Consider the following 16,441-nt stretch of genomic DNA (forward strand, 5'->3'; position numbering starts at 1 on the left):
TCCGGATACCACATGCATTGTTATGGCATTATCGCCTAGGCCATGTGCACTACAAAGAGATGGATATCTTGTCTTGATCAGACTCATTGCTATCTCCTATGTCACTTACAGATCTTGATGCTTGCCCTGATTGTACTCTTGGTCCTTGTAGAGCCCCCTTGGCTTATGGTGATCGTATGAGGCATACTCCTCTAGATCTTGTCCATTGTGCAATATATGGACCTATGCCTTCCCAGTCACTTGGTGGAGCGTCATATTTTGTGACATTTGTTGATCATGCTACCCACCATGTTTGGGCTTTTCCCTTGGTGCAGATTGAGGATGCTGCAGTTATGCTTGACAGGTTTATGGATTCTGCTAGTAGCAGGCCTAGGTGCTTGTAGATGGATTATGAGAGTCATGCTCTCTCTCCCAGCTTTCGGACCTCTTGTCAGCAATATGGCATTGATTTCTTGTGCCCACGGTATTATGGGATTGCTCATGGCATATGCCTAACCTTATAGGCAAAGGTTGCTTCTATGCTTACCACAATTGGGTTGTCTTATGGCTTTTGGGCTGAGGCCCTTATGATAGCAGTCTATTTGGTTAACAAGACATCGTGCTTGACCTTGGATCATATTACACCCCATGAGGCATGGAGTGGCATGCAACTCTCCTATGATTACTCGAGGATGTTTGGCTGCCAGGCATGTGTACGTATGCTACATGAGCCTATGTCACGTAGATGTATCCTCCTTGGTTATGGAGATGGTGACTTTAGGGGTTACAAATTATGGGATTTGGATGCCCAATAGGTCATATGCAGCCGTCATGCTGTCTTCTATGAGACGCAGACACCTCTTAGGTCTCTTGATGAGCGTTCAGTACGCTTTATGGCTGATTTTATAGCAGCTACAGTGCCATTACATCAAGTTGTTAATGCTAAAAATGAGGCACTTATTGGCCCAGATGACATAGCTATGCATAGCAGTCAGGGTCAGGATGTTGGTGGTCGTTGCTAGACCTCTTGCAGGTTCATGAGAGCCGTTTTCTTGTAGTTTTGCAGGCTGGACAACTAGCCATATGTCAGTCTTCCGCTTTGCTGAGGCCACATGTAGTCTTGAGACCCCGTTGGACGAGTGCCCGGATGTTGGCTCTCTTTCAGTGATTGACTCTAGAGAGTTTGACTGCTCTCCACTGTCTTGTATGTGCCACGCTGATGCTATGCGTGACTCTGATTCTTTACAACCGTGCACTGATGAGTTGTGCTTGCTTCATGAGAAGCATTCTTGGATTGCTCTATTGTATGGAGCTGTGGGATCGCTTATCTCCTGGATGTAAATGGACTCGGGGATGCTTGACTCTTCTTCTGCAGAGGTTCCCAACACTTCTTGCACAGCTCGCTTTTCGATTAGGCGTTGGGTGAGATGTCATGATTCCTCGCCTTGTCTTTTCTTTTCTTTTCTTTGTTTTCACTCCCCAGCCACATTGACCTTTAGTGGGAGGTTGTTGGGATAAAAGGCCTCTGGGCCTACCTGTGTACACTGTGACCACCCATTCTTTATTCATATATAATATGATAGTGCAGTAAGGTTGTCAGTTCAATTGTCCCTGTACACTGTGACCGCCCATTCTTTATTCATATATAATATGATAGTGCAATAAGGCTATCAATTTAGTTGGACAGCACCTACATTGTGTGTGCTCTTCTCTCTCGCATCTTCCTCTTCTCCTTCTCCACTACCATTGCATCCCCTTCATGTGCTTCATGATGTATGCCATCTCCTAGCTTTGACTAAAAGCCTTATATTCACTAGGCAGTTGGATAATGACATGTATCAGATCTCTTTTGGTAATTCTGCGTGGAAGATTACTCGTGGTAGTCTTGTTTTTGCTAGAGGCACCAAGTTTTGGTAGCTTATAACCTTTGATTGTATCTCGATTGTTGTTCATGTTTTAGTTGTGATTGATCTTTCTCATGTATCTCTTTGGTATTGTCGCCTTGGGCATATGCCCCTTAAAGAAATAAAAGTACTCTCTCATTTGTAGTATTTTTCACCTCTTAACTACTCATGTTTTGACTCTTGTGATCATTGTTTATATGACACATAGATATATAACTCTCATAAAAAGTTTGGTTCTATGTGCGTAGGTGAGCCTTTGGCTCTTGTTCATGCATATATTTGTGGTCCCATACCCCATCAGTCATTAGGTAGTACTAAGTACTTTGTCATGTTTTGAGTCCTCTATGCATTATGTCATGGTGTATAGATGTTGGTGAGGATCTCACTTATGAGGAGGCTATACATAGAGATGATAGGCACTCATGGAAGAGGACCATGTGGTTTGAGTATGATTCATCGTAGGAAAATCATACATGGGATTCGGTTCCTTTGCCCAATGGAAAACATGTATTGCCATGCAAGTGGGTGTACATGTTGAGAGTACCCCTAGTCGCCCTAAGTTAGCATATAAGGACAATTTAGTTACTAAGGGTTTAAAGCAAGAGAAGGGAGTTGATTTTGATGACATATATCTCTCCTGCGGTCAAGATAACTACCCTACACTTGGTATTGGCCTTGATTGCACAAATGGATATGGACTTGTATGAGATGGATGTGAAAATAGATTTTCTTCGTGGGGACTTGCATGGGGATATCCACATGCATAGACTAAGGGCTTTGATGAAAAGGGCACAAAACACCTAGTGTGCAAGTTAAGAAAGAGTCATTATGACTTAAGCAAGCACTAAGGGAATTGTATTATAAATTTAAAGCCTTTATGCATTCATAATGTTATTCTTGTAGTGATATGGATCTGTATCTTGATACAAAAAAAGCCGTGATGGTAGCCTTATAACTTTGATGTTGCTATATATTGTTGACATGCTGATTGTTGGGAGTGCTCATGATGACTTGGATGCTTTGAAGACTCGGCTCAAAAGAGCTTTGAGATGAAGGACATTGGATATGTCTCTCATTCACTTGGTATGTGTATTACACACAATCACTCTAAAGGACTTCTCAACCTGTCATAGAAGGAGTACATGGATAAAGTCCTTGAGCAGTTCCATATGCAGGGTGGGTGGTAAGCCTATTTGTTGTCCATTACCTTCTCATGTGAAGGTCAATCATGTAGATTGTCCCGAGTTAGATGATGATGATAAGGTCGAGATGGCCAAGATCAAGTATGCATCCATAGTGGGTAGCTTGATGTATGCTATGATAGCCACTAGACTTGACATAAGATTTATAAGGTGAGTTGTGGCTCCTTATATGGTAGAGAGAGGAGGAGGAGGACGAGGAGGAGGATTTGCTATAAAAGTTAGAGTTTCAATTGTAGTTAGATTATCATATTGACACCTTTTATTTGCCAAAGGGTGACCTAGAAGATAAATCACAAATGTAAAGTGCTTGATTGGCAGTACATAACTTCTTGGAGTAAGGGTAGTAATCATTCGTTGACCTTTTGTCCATCTTGATCAGAGTCTAAAGTGGAAGCGAGATTCTTTCTTACTAATATTATGTGTGGAATCGTGAAAACATCCTCTTTTACGAGGAGTGGATTGGCCTTTTATTGCGTCTAGATGCCTTAATATCCAAACAATTGATTGTAAGCACGTGTTTGCTATGCACATGCTAGATGGCTAGATAAAGTTTAGGCCTATAAAGGTTTTCATTTCTTTGAAAAGAAGGCGTGTGCTTTAAGATTATTAAATGTTTGGGTTTTTCAAGAATATAAATAGCTTGTAACTAATCATTAATGTTATTGATAGCTCAATCTTGCATAAGCTAGGGCTCACAATTTTTATGCACTTTTGTTCATATATAAAGTGACAAATGCGGTATCTTTAGTATTATTATTGATGCTAAAGGCACATGAATGTAGTATGTAGTATTATGGTGCTTGTGCGGGGCAATTCTTCATGATGATTGAACATACAAAACTGTACTTGAATTGTGAAACCATCATAGCTAAGGTTCACTTAGCCTACTACAACTAGTTTTGGGCTTATTATTGCTTTTTTACATCCTTTGGGATAGAGTGAAGAGAGCATGATTAGTCTAGAGTTAGAGTATAAGTTGATCGTGTGAGAGTTTCTACCTCATAGAATTGTAGATTAGTTTATTTTAGAATCTCCACATGGATATTAGTACCACAGACTTGACTAGCTACCAAAACATCCAAGACTCCTCATGAAGGAGACCATGTCAGCTAGCTTTGCTTGCTTGAAGTTGATGCTGCAATTAAACTCAACATGCTTAATCCAAAGCTTCAATTTCCTTGCTAGAGTTCCTCTCTCCCTATAGCCCCAAAGAAGATGAGGAGCATCCTCCTCGAGTCTTCTACATCGTGGACACGTTAGAGAAGATTTGATGAACTTGGCCAAAGGCTACAATTGGGATCTTGTTAGTGATGGGCCTCATTGCCAACAAAATAAGCTTGAGTAAGGGGGGTGGAGGGGTTCCACACTCCTTGGATTCAACATTTCCTCATCTTCTAGCTATGATTTGGGCATTTCCTCTTTCACTTTTCCTTGACTCAAAAAGCTCTCTAGCAAAGTCTAACTAATGCTTACCACACGGTATATGCATAGATTCGTCATCCCCACCATCTAAAATACACTTATCAAGTCCCTTGTAGTAACTGCAATGCAATAAATGATATATCATAGACAAGTCATTATATCATCTTGTTTGACATATCTTTCCTCTTGAAGTAAGGGCTCGTGGAAGGAATCTTGACCTTAAATATAGTATTTCTATATTTCATCTATCTAGATATGAGTTTATGTTGCTCTATTTCTTTCATTATAAGGTCTATAAATAGAGTGATACATGGTGAAGCACTTGCTTGCACAACAAGAGCTTAATTTTTTGTTACTTAGTACTTGGTTTCAGGCAATCTTATTACATAGTAGTTGTAGTGCTTCAACCTTAGTGGCTTGAGTCTTCATAGCCCAAGTTTCTTTCTTTATGAGACAAAGTAAGAGGAAGATGTTGAAGCCAAAGAGTAGAAGGAAGAAGAGTGTTCATACCCCAAGTTTCTTTATTGATGAGAAAGTGTAGGAGGAAGACAATGAGGAAAGGAAGAATCATTAGGGTAAAGGGGATGGTCAAGTGATGTCCCCAACGAACACCACCCCAATTTACTGACAATTTTATACATAAGATGTATAATTTTTAGCCACTTGAAGCTATGACACAAGTTCTTAGATATCAATCTAGGTATTATGCGATATGCAAATTGGGCCATATTATTGTTTTAATATTTTGGTTTTTGTAACACCTTCAAATAATACATCCTTTAATGCGGCTGTAGTGGTCCCTCATTGTCACTCTTAAATTTTTTAAAATGCATAAATATTAATTGATATTATATCAAGGAATAATTACATTACACCATTGGGATGTTGCGAGCTAGTCCAGTAAAAAAAGGCTTGTGGGTCCAAAACAAACTTACACTTTAGCTCTCTTCAAGAGCTTGAAGCCCACCTTGAAGATTTGCTCTCTCTTCCTAATCTTCCTAAGCAAATAAGTACATCCCTAACAACACTAGTAAACAAATGGTCATATTTGATTATAGCCTCCTTGGCCATAGTAGCTTTGTTCCTGCTGTTCCAAACAAGTGAGATTGTGAAGGCTCTAATGATGTTCTAGAGTTTTAGAGTCTCCTCATCTAGCTTGCCTTTATTCCCAAATAAAACTATTTTCATCCTAATTATAGAGTTAAGACTTGACCAAGAGATCAAAATGTCTACTTGTTTATAAACCATGTCTACTTGACAAAGACACCAAAACATTCCGGACCTTTTAATTTGAGAGCATAAGGTTTAACTGTACAATAAGAATAAGAATACCTTCACAAGGGTCTAGATGTGTACATGGGCATGTGAGTTCAAACCTTGGGTATGCCTTAGAGGCATCTTTCAAATTTCAAGCCTTTCTCAAAAATTAAAAAAAGGGGGAAGAGAGAGAAAAAGAACGCATAGAGATATTTTCCTTTTAAATTTTGATTTTAAAAAGAGGTTGGATATATAATGAAAGGAGAGCACTCTGTCTCGGATATCTTTTCACACATACCTGCTCCGTTTCAGGAGATCATCAATGGCTGCCACATCAATGGCTTCTTCCATTCAGACTGTAACACTAGCCCGATCACCAACAGGCAATGGCAGCAAGCTTGAGAAGCTTGCAGCCTGTAACAACACAGGTACACGCACAAACAATCCTCTCGTGAATGTGTGTAGTCGGGTTAAGCAGCCATAAACACAGGTATTGTCACCTTCCAGGCAGCCTTCTCTCATGGCCTCGTCTTCAACCGCATTCTGCCTGTCAATGGCGGCAGAAAGACCATCGGAGCTCTTCGTTGGTTTGTCAAGCTTCAGAAAAAGGTAGTTTTTGTCATTCCTCTACTTCCTCAAGCTTCAAAGAAAGGTAGTTTTTTTTTGCTTCAATTGGAACAAGTGTTTTAGCATGGCTCATTTGCACAGGCAGAATGTTGGTTTTTGTTGCTGTCAGGGCAATCGGTGCAGCAGAATGTGTGGGTTTGCTTGTTGCTGTTATGTGCAACACAACAAATTGTGGATTATTGAGTGGATGTTTTTGCAAATTTACGTTAGTTGGACTCAGGGCATTTGGTTTGAGGCAGTGTTCATGAAAAACATGTTTGGTAACAGATACAAAAACCTTCAACCCAAAATTTTGGAATCAAAGTACATACATCTGCCAACTTTATAGCTAAAAATTGCTTAAAGGTTCATAGTGTCAGATCCTCTTTCTTAAATTTAGAAGGTATTTTTGAAAATTTTGCACTTAAATTTAGAATGTATTTTTGAAAATTTTGCATTTCATTCTACATTAATCATCGGTTTTTTGTGAACACTGGTTTGAGATTGTTCTTTACGTTTTCTGATTACTTGGGGCCGATATAGGGATGCATGAGATTATGATTTACCATGAAGGAATTCACAGACCAGCTTTCATGCAAATATTTTTACACACCTTAGTTTACTTGTGAATGCATGAAATGATCGTCAACCACAAACACATTGAGAGAGACCAGCTTGCATATGAGTGTGTTTATCTCCTGGCTAAGCCAAGTTGCTATTGTGCATTGCAGGGAAAGTTGAAGCTGCTAGGGAGACTCAGGTGCATGCCACAGATCTTCTTGCCCAACTGTTGAAGGCAGAAAATTTAGAGCTTTGTGCAAGAGAGCATGTTGATTCTTTCACTCAGGAATTCTTTATGATTGCCTCCACATACTTGTCAATGGTAAGCAGTTAGTTCACCTTTCATTTGTAACATTGCCATTTGCTTATATTCTTCCTTTGTAAGTATGAGTTTGCTGAAACATATGTTCCTATGTGTTAGAGAGGAGGATCCACTTGCTTTATTATAATTGAATGGGATGGACTGCACAAGCAGTAGTGTCTGTCTCCTTAGTGCAAGTAAGAACCCTTCTCTTGCATAATGCTGGGCCTTGATTTTTCGTTTGGATCCAGCATAGCATTCTTGAAAGGATCTTTTTTACCTCCCAAAGTTAGAGCATTGTGTTGTGGGAGCAGCATCTTCAATGTTCAAGATGATCCGTGTACGTAGCTAGGCATATTAGCAAGCATAATGTCGAGATAAACACACACAGCACATGTTAACAAAACACATGGATTTGTGCACCTGTGCCATTTGGTTCAGCATGAGCTAGGCATGTATTCATGTCTCTGTTTCTGAGATAAGGCACATACATCTGAACACCCACAAGGGATGGTGCCTCGCTTCCGATATTTTCATGGCTTATAGGATAGCTTGCAAACCAAATGAACCATAGAGCTTTATTGATGCCCACAACTGCATTTATGGTAGGTTCAACATATGGTAGATTGCACCTCAGGTCTATCTTTGACTGATTTGCTAGCATTATATGCAGTCTACAGCTCTCAAAGCTTCGTGTGGCATTTACCACCGATTCAAATGCAGTCTTCAGCTTGTTTGTAGTCTGAGTATGTGAAGGGTTGTGGATCCTATAATATTGATGTAATGTTGGAAGTCATGCATTGTGAAGCATCAAGGACAATATGAGAGGACTGCTGAGTAGAGCCATTGCTATAGGAGCGGAGAGAGTTAGGAAAAACTAGGGCAAACATAGAGAAAATGCAAATGTATGACACACGATAAACACAATGCAATGAATGCTCTATGAAGATGAGAGTTCATAGAGATGAATGAATGATACATGGGGCCTCAAACCTCCATGGACCTTTTCTAAAGGACGGTGAGCTGGGAATAATGTGAGACACTGAGAATAGCTTTGAGAGTGTCATACTTGAGGTGGAAATTAAAACAGTCCATTGGGATGATGATGATGTGGGCCAGTAGTGGAGGGTTGAAGTGCAGTCCTTTGAGAAGTAGGATATCGCCACCAAAGTCTTTGAGGCAGCAATGTGCAGGTTTGCAGGCTGAAATGCAGCCCAGTCAATGCAGATGATGATGGCTAGACTGCCCCCACATGGCAGTGGAAAATGCAGACTGGTGTGCAGAAAATGCAGGCAGCAGCTCCTTGTAATAATGACATGGCAGGCGGCAGCTGGGACTGCAGGCAACAGGCTGTCAAGGCTGGCAACAGCTCCTCCAGGCAGCATGGTAGCTACTAGCAGCCTCTGATGATCAGGGCAGCAGCGATAACAATAGGGCACCATCTGTAGTGGAGTTTGTGCGTGAGCTGAGCTGAGAGTGAAGGTGCAGAGAGTTGAGAGCAGTAGAGCTCATGAGAGGGTGAGCACGACACAATGGGTATTCGGTACAATGACGAATGTACCACATTTTAGGTTTGGAATATAATTAAAGTACAAAGTGTACAAAGTGTAAGGGTGCGTTCATAACTGAACATGGTATAAGCCACAGCGAGCCTTTATTCCCAACAACATCCCACCTAAAGGTAACGTGCTTGAAGGTAAAGGAAAGAATCAACTAAGTGTATGTATGTACAAAGCTGAAAGACACATATACTATCCAACCCCCATCATCTAGCGGCAATGAGCAAACTAGTTGACTCGGAGACCTTTTGTGAGAAGGTTTTCAGAATTATCATCTGCATGTACCTTGACAAGCTTAATGCCTTTGCTATCAAGTACATCCTTGATGAAGTGATACTTCACATGTATGTGCTTTGTCTTTGCGTGAAAGACAAGATTCCATGCTAGCATGATAGTACTCTGATTGTCATAGTGGAGGATAGGAACCTTTGTAATCCCAAGCTCTCTCACTAGACGTGAAAGCCATAAAGTCTCTTTGCATGCCTTTGTGGCAGACGCATATTCTGCCTTTGTAGTAGACAGTGCAACACACTTTTGCAGCAGCCTAGATATCCAAGAGATTGCTCCTCTTGTGAACATAAACACATATCCTGAAGTAGACTTCTTGTAGTGAGGATGGCTAGTATAGTTTGCATCCGTGAAACCAATAACAGACGACTTTTGCTTACCAAAGCAGATACACAAATCCTTTGTGTCCTTAAGGTATCTCATGATACCTTTCACTACTTCCCAATGCTTTTTGTCAGCATATATACTCCCATCGCAAATGCAATGTCAGGGCATGTAGCAACCATAGCATACATCAAGCTACCAACAGTTGAAGCATAAGGTATCTTGGTCATTTCAGCCTTACCATAATCTGATGTAGGGTTGTTGTCTGCACTAGGTTTCACATATGGAGGCAATGGTACACTAATAGCTTCCCCCCCCCCACCCACATGTTGAAACGTTGTAGAACTTTCGTAGTATACTCTTGTTGTGACAGATAAAGAAGACTTTTTGATTTGTCTTTGAGTATACGTATGCCAAGAATGTGATTTGCCTCACCAAGATCTTTCATATTAAAGCTATTGTGTAGGCTTCGTTTTAAGGAGTCCAAGGTATTAACATCCTTGCTTGCAATTAGCATGTCATCCACATATAAAACCAGGAGAATAAGGTTGCCATCTGTTGTCTTCTTGGTATATAAGCAGTGATCAACTTGAGAATGATGAAATCCTTGAGATTGTATGAATGTATCAAATTTGTGATACCATTCGCGTGGTGCCTGCTTCAGCCCATACAGACTTTTGTTGAGTTTACATACCATGTGCTCTTTTCCTTTTGCAACAAAACCGTCAGGCTGCTGCATATAGATTTCCTCATGTAGATCACCATGTAAGAAGGCGGTTTTTATATCCATCTATATGAGTTTCATGTCCTCAAATGCAACCAAGCCCAAGATGGTTTGCAAAGTATTCATTTTGACCACAGGAGAAAAGATTTAATCAAAATCAATTCCATGTTCTTGCTTGTATCCTTTAGCAACCAAGCGTGCCTTGTACTTGGGCAAAGAACAAGAAGTGATTTTTATTTTGTAAATCCATTCGTAGGGTAGCACTTTTTGTCCTTTTGTCAAAAGTACCAAATCCCAAGTGCCATTCTTCATGAGAGATTCCATTTTTTATAGCATTGCTTTTTGCCATTTCTTACAATCTTGTCCGTCCATTGCTTCTTGAAAGCATGACGGTTCACCACAATCTGTTAACATGATATAATCAGCCATATAATTTACTTCAGGAACAAATATGTTTGGCTGTTTTTGCACTCTGGTCGACCTACAGACCCGGTGGTCAATATTTGTTGGCTGTTCAGCCTATAAATCTGCATTAACAGCTTGTTGTTTTGCAGGTACAGCTTACTGTATAACTGGTTCAGGTTGTTCCAGGTGCACATGTTTTTACTAAATTTGTGGGACATCTTGGGCAAGATCTTGCTGATCATTTACAGCATTATTCCTTGCATTTTCAGAGACATTTTCAGCAGGTATTTATTGTTGTCTAACGGGCATTCTTTGCTGTCCTATTGGTACATTCTCCTGGAATACAATCCTTCGAACATCCTTTGTTTTTCGGGCTGTTTGTGTATGTGATCTTCTCAAAAGATGACATCATTGTTGCATATTACTTTTCTTTTCTTGGGATCCCATAATCTATATCCCATTTCACCTTCATTACCATATCCTAGGAAAATACATTTATAGAAAAGTTTGTTGCGTTCTTCCTTGCGTATGTGCCCAAATGCCTCACAACCAAACACTTTCAAGTGTACATACAAAGGTGGCTTGCCCCGACCACACTTCTTGGGGAACTCCCCCCCCCCCCAAAGACATGTTTGGTGACCGATTAATCATGTGTACAGCTGTCATAACAGCCTTTGCCCAAAAACCATGGGATAAAGCAGCATGTGACAACATTGTACGGACCTTGTCTTGAATGGTCTGATTCATACGCTCTACAATACCATTTTGGGGCAGATTATGAGGAGCAGTAAGTTCCCTCTTAATCCCTTTGCTTTCACAAAGTCTGGAAAGGCTTTGGACACATATTCCTCACCATTGTCGGAGCGAAGGTATTTTAACGTCTTGTTGGTTTGATTTTCAGCAAGTGCCAAGAATTTTTAAAATTTATCCAAGGTCTCGTCTTTGCAACGGATTGGATAAACCGAAACTTTGTGTGTGGAATCATCAACAAAGGTAATATTTTTTTTTTTTCCTAGAGATAATTTTGGCATTTGACATTCATCTGAATGTACTAACTCTAAGGGTGAAGACTTGGCTTCATTGTTTTTGTTTTTGCCATTCTTTTTCTTGAGCTGAAAACAATCTCTTTTGTAGTGTCCTTTTTTGCCACAATGATGGCACTCTATATTCTTTCCATGAGATTTGCTGCGTGCTCTGCTTTCAGAACTGCTCTTATGTTGAAATCTACCTCTAGTGTGTAATGCATTTGAAGACTTGTTTGCTGAGTTATTCTGCCTATTGAGTTCTTTTATCAGCAAAGAACTCTCCACATTAGATCAGAATATAACAATTGAGCATTCGAATTACTCAAAGTTGTCCTAAAAGTATCCCAACTTTCAGGTAGAGTGCATAGCAAGAAGGTAGCTTTAAACTCTTCATCGATATGAAAATCCAAAGCAATTAGTTGACTGAAAGTTGAGGTAAACTCATTCAAATGTACAGACATGGCTGTACCCTCTTTCATGTGAAAGTCCATCAGTTTTTTCAGCTAATAAACCTTGTTGGTTGCACTTTTTTGAGCATACAATTCTTCAAGCCTTTGCCACATTGCATATGCTGAATTCAGCTTCTCAATGTTGAAGAGCAAGTCGTCTGACACTGAGAGCTCAATGGTAGAGCGAGCAAGCTCGTCCAAGTCATCCCACTCGTCTTGTTCTGTGTTTGCTGGTTTGATTCCCTTTGTTTTGATGGGCTTTACATGTTTCTTTTGCACCAAGACATTATAGCACTGTTTTTGCTAGATTGCAAAATTATGGGCACCCTCAAGCTTCTTAATGTGCAAAAGATTACTGTTGTCACTGTTTCCAGCCATAATTTGCAGTCCCAAATTGAATAACCAATCACCAAAGGCAAGCCCAAATATGACACAAGTGACCACAGTGCACAAGAGTACCGACTAGCAATGAAAATCCCAAGATTGCAGGAATTTTCAGATCTGCAAATGAATTTTCAGAATTAAAAAATGTCGTTTGCTGCACCCCTCAAGCAATTTCTGACACAATTAGAGACCAAGCCAACAGTTGAATGTGAAATCCCCAAAATTTCATTGCAATTTTTGCTCCAAAGGCACTCTTGAGCACAAATTTGACAATTTGGGTCAAAAGCCCCAAATTTTTTGAGGATAATTTGTTCAAAATTGCATCAATTCAAGTGCCCAAGTGCATATACCAATCAATTCTTGCACAAATTGATGAAATTCTGCAAAAGCCCCAAAAATTTTGGGTCTGGGGTGCACAAATTTAATTGAAATTGAAGAAATTTCACTGAAATATGAAAATCCCCAAAATTTCATGGGCAATTGGGCACTAATTTTGCAATTTTTGAGTCAGCTTTCCATTTTTGCATCAGAGTTTCAATTCCGAGAAAAGCCCTAAATTTTTGGATCAAAAATTGCACATTGTGCTTGTGCATTTGAACGCCAGGCAGAGGGTAGAAGGAAAAATTTCAGGAATTTCACAAAAAATTGATGAAAAAAAGAAGACGTCCGTTGACGTGTTGACTTGTCCGATAGCATTAACGCCTGCCAGCATGTGTCGTCATTGCCTGCTTGCGTGTGCCTTTAGCACGTCATGTTAGAGCCAGCACGTCACGTTAGTCTGTTTTATCTTTCGTCAAGTTGCAGCACATCCGCCCCGTCCGAGCTTGCTTGCGACTTGTTTGTCACACTTGCCTATTGAGCCAGCTTGTGACTTGTTTGTCACACGTCTTGATTGCGCGTGCCCTGACTGGCCTGCAACTTGTTGCATGCCTTGATTGTCACTCGTCACCTCAGGCGTGTCACCTCACGCCAGTTAACTCATGCCCATCACCCGCTCTGATACCAGTTTGTAGTGGAGTCGTCTGTGTGAGTTGAGCTGAGAGTGAAGGTGCAGAGAGTTGAGAGCAGTAGAGTGAGAGGGTGAGCACGACACAATGTGTATTCGGTACAATGATGAATGTACCACATTTTAGGTTTGGAATATATATAAAGTACAAAGTGTAAGGGTGCGTTCACACCCGAACACGGTAAAAGGCACAGTGAGCATTTATTCCCAACAACATCTCCAGAATGTGGATGGCAGCTCCTAACGAGGGTGTGGCTGCAAGAGAAGGTGAGAATGGCTGATACCTGATCGCAGAAAGTATAAAGACGGGGGACGAAGGGTGGATGCCCGCATGTCCTTTTGTTGGAGGTTTTTGGGCTATTGTTCTACTGTCGAACAGCCCTTTTCACGAATAATCCTTGTTCAGGTTGTTTTTGTGGAGTTAAATTAGGCTGAAATTCATGAGAGTTTCTTTTAGTTGAGGCCTTTAATTTTACTTGGTCAACACCCCCTCTTAGGCCCAAAAAGGTGCCTAAGGGAAGTATTACTGCACTCTCATTTCCCCAAAAGGTCCCACCCCAAAGATGGAGGGTGGACCGAAACCAATTTGTGGATGTATGCTGCCATGAGAACATCAGGTATTGAGGTCTGTGGCTCAATCTAAATCAGTGTATTCCTGTAGTGTTAGTCCTAGAATAAAATGAAAACCATAAGCATAAGCTCCATAATGTACCTCAAAGCATGCATATTACTTTGGTGCATTCAAGTATTTGCTTAAAATGGAGGCTGGATAGGAAAGACCAAAGCGCTTGTGTATTGGCCACAGGAGTTTCCCAACCACCTAACAATAGTTATGCAAATAAAACAGATGGGCATCCAAGTCCTTTAGCTTGATGGTTGGATCCAGTGGGTTAGCCAGTGGCCAGCCATTGGTTGAATACTTGGTGAGAATTGATCTACTAACTGGAGGGCGTACATCTGTTGGGAGACGAAAACACCCTTGGAATGCTGCACTACTTCCTTAAGATTGGAAGCAAACATAGATTAAATTCATATATTGGCTGTCTATCAGTGTCATAGATAGCATGATGGGCTCTTTGTAGGAATCTGAAAACCTCACTATTGCATGGAAGAATTTGGCAAGGTTGCACAATGAATCCTATTGGGAGAGGGGCTAGAATTACACCCAATGTAAACATTGTGACAACCACCAGTATAAGCCTTTCAAGAAAGGGGGAATTCTCTATCTGTAGGTCATAGTAGTTATAAAGACTTGAAACTTGGCTGCCTGCACAAAATATGAAGCAAGCGGGCAATTCCCCAAGGATGCCTCAAAATGTAGGCCTGGACTGCATGTCAAACACAGTCACCTGCACGGGTGGAACACGGGTTGATAAGGTCTGCCAATGAATGTGCTGGCAGCAAAATGCAGTTAGGGAAAAACTTGGATGGCTCCATCTCAAGAGTGAGTAATCAATATGCAGCAGTTCAGGTTGTAACACTGCAAAAATACTGACAGGAGCCAAGTGCTAAAAATACTGACAGAAGCCAAGTGATTCAGTCCTCTGCTGAAACACAATCATAGTACGTTCTGTGATGGAAAGGCAAATGTAACAGTCAAAAACAAACTCGTTATGATTACATATCAGCAACCTTAAACTGACAGTATATTATGAATGTCAGTTATCATATCGGGAGCAAATGAATCTTTGTGGCTTTTTGATAATCCTTGACAACTCAAAGCTATGAAGAAATGTCCTCCTACAAGTGGTTCCTGAGTGGACTTGAAATACAAATACAATTTCTACATGCATCCGATGTATTCATTGTACTCTTTTCTAGTAGGCTTGCACAAGTATGCTAATACGACTATGGCAGAGACTGACACAGCTCAGGGTGATTGTCCCTGAACTAGGCTTATATAGCATTGCATTTGACAAATAATTATATGGCATGCAAATGGTCCCATGTATCTTTTTGTATATGCTAGAAGGCTTTGATGGTGAAAGCAAATGGTTATTCTAATTACACATATCATGTTTGATGCAGTAATGAGTTTGCCTGGTTTAAAACCATTTGTTGGCTTGTTTATGCTAGAAAGGCTAAGAAGGAAGGAAATGCAGAGGTTGTCAGTCGCCTTGAAACTGTACTGAAGACAGCTATGGCAGAAAGGGAAAAAACGCTTCGGCCAGAGATCCAATTGTTGAATCAGGTCAGATGTACACACATGATTTACTGACCATTTTTATGCATTAGAGTGTGCTGCCCCTTGATTTATATACTTGGAATGCAGAGCTCTTCATTACAGACTGAATTGACTAATTTTTCATTGCTTTGAGCAGCTGCTGAGAGATAGTACTGCTTCAGAAAGGGCAAAGACAATGGAGAGATTTGTTGACTACCTGAAGTCTGATAGCTACTTCTTTCAGCTTCTGAACAGGATGACTATGGATGTTGAGAGGCAGCCTGACGGTCCAAGCAATCCAGAGAAAAACAAACTGCTTTCTCAGCTTCATTCTATTAGGAAAGAGGCAAAAGATGTTTCTAAAAATTTGAAGCGTGCAGCAATAGAATGAGTTTGTTAAAGAGAACTGCCAGTTTTTGTGCATCTTCAATATTTTCTTTGCCTTTTTTTAGTGATTGCTTAATTGTTTTGCATTGAAACATTACTTGGGAGCCATGATTGTATTCCTAGTTTGTAGTCCATGTCACTGGGAGATGTCACAAAAGTGCATTCCCAAGCAAGTCGACTGGATTGTGCAGTTGACTCCATTCAAATTGGACAGTTGGGCACAGAACATCTTCATTACACAAAATCAACTTCCATTGGCCCCAGCAAGGGTGGGGGGGGGGGGGGGGCGGGGGCGGGTGTGGGTGTGCAGAGAAGAGGATAGGATTGAGAGGGATGCTCAAATGAACTGAAGACTAGTGTATATCTACTTGGTGAATGAATTACCCCCTTTGACAGGGTACTTTGCTAACCTAACCATAGTTGAAGCTCATGACTGTATCCACACGTTGTTTATACAGATTGTCACAAGCACACAGCGAATTGACTCACATAAG

The 16,441-nt window shown here is 40.6% G+C and overlaps 1 protein-coding gene across 1 annotated transcript; it reads left to right on the forward strand.

Moving 5' to 3' along the window:
* Nucleotides 1-6,036: 6,036 nt before the first annotated feature.
* On the forward strand, nt 6,037-16,011 carry LOC148014872 (uncharacterized). The gene is made up of 5 exons (XM_087665514.1): nt 6,037-6,192; nt 6,272-6,373; nt 7,102-7,253; nt 15,477-15,587; nt 15,718-16,011. Exons 1-5 carry the CDS (start codon nt 6,087-6,089, stop codon nt 15,949-15,951), a joined length of 705 nt encoding a protein of 234 aa, XP_087521640.1. The 5' UTR covers nt 6,037-6,086; the 3' UTR covers nt 15,952-16,011.
* Nucleotides 16,012-16,441: the final 430 nt, after the last annotated feature.

This window comes from Lygodium microphyllum, chromosome 24 (genome assembly GCF_053477565.2).
Source record: "Lygodium microphyllum isolate KBCC chromosome 24, Lygodium_microphyllum_v1.1.10, whole genome shotgun sequence".
Lineage (NCBI taxonomy): Eukaryota > Viridiplantae > Streptophyta > Polypodiopsida > Schizaeales > Lygodiaceae > Lygodium > Lygodium microphyllum.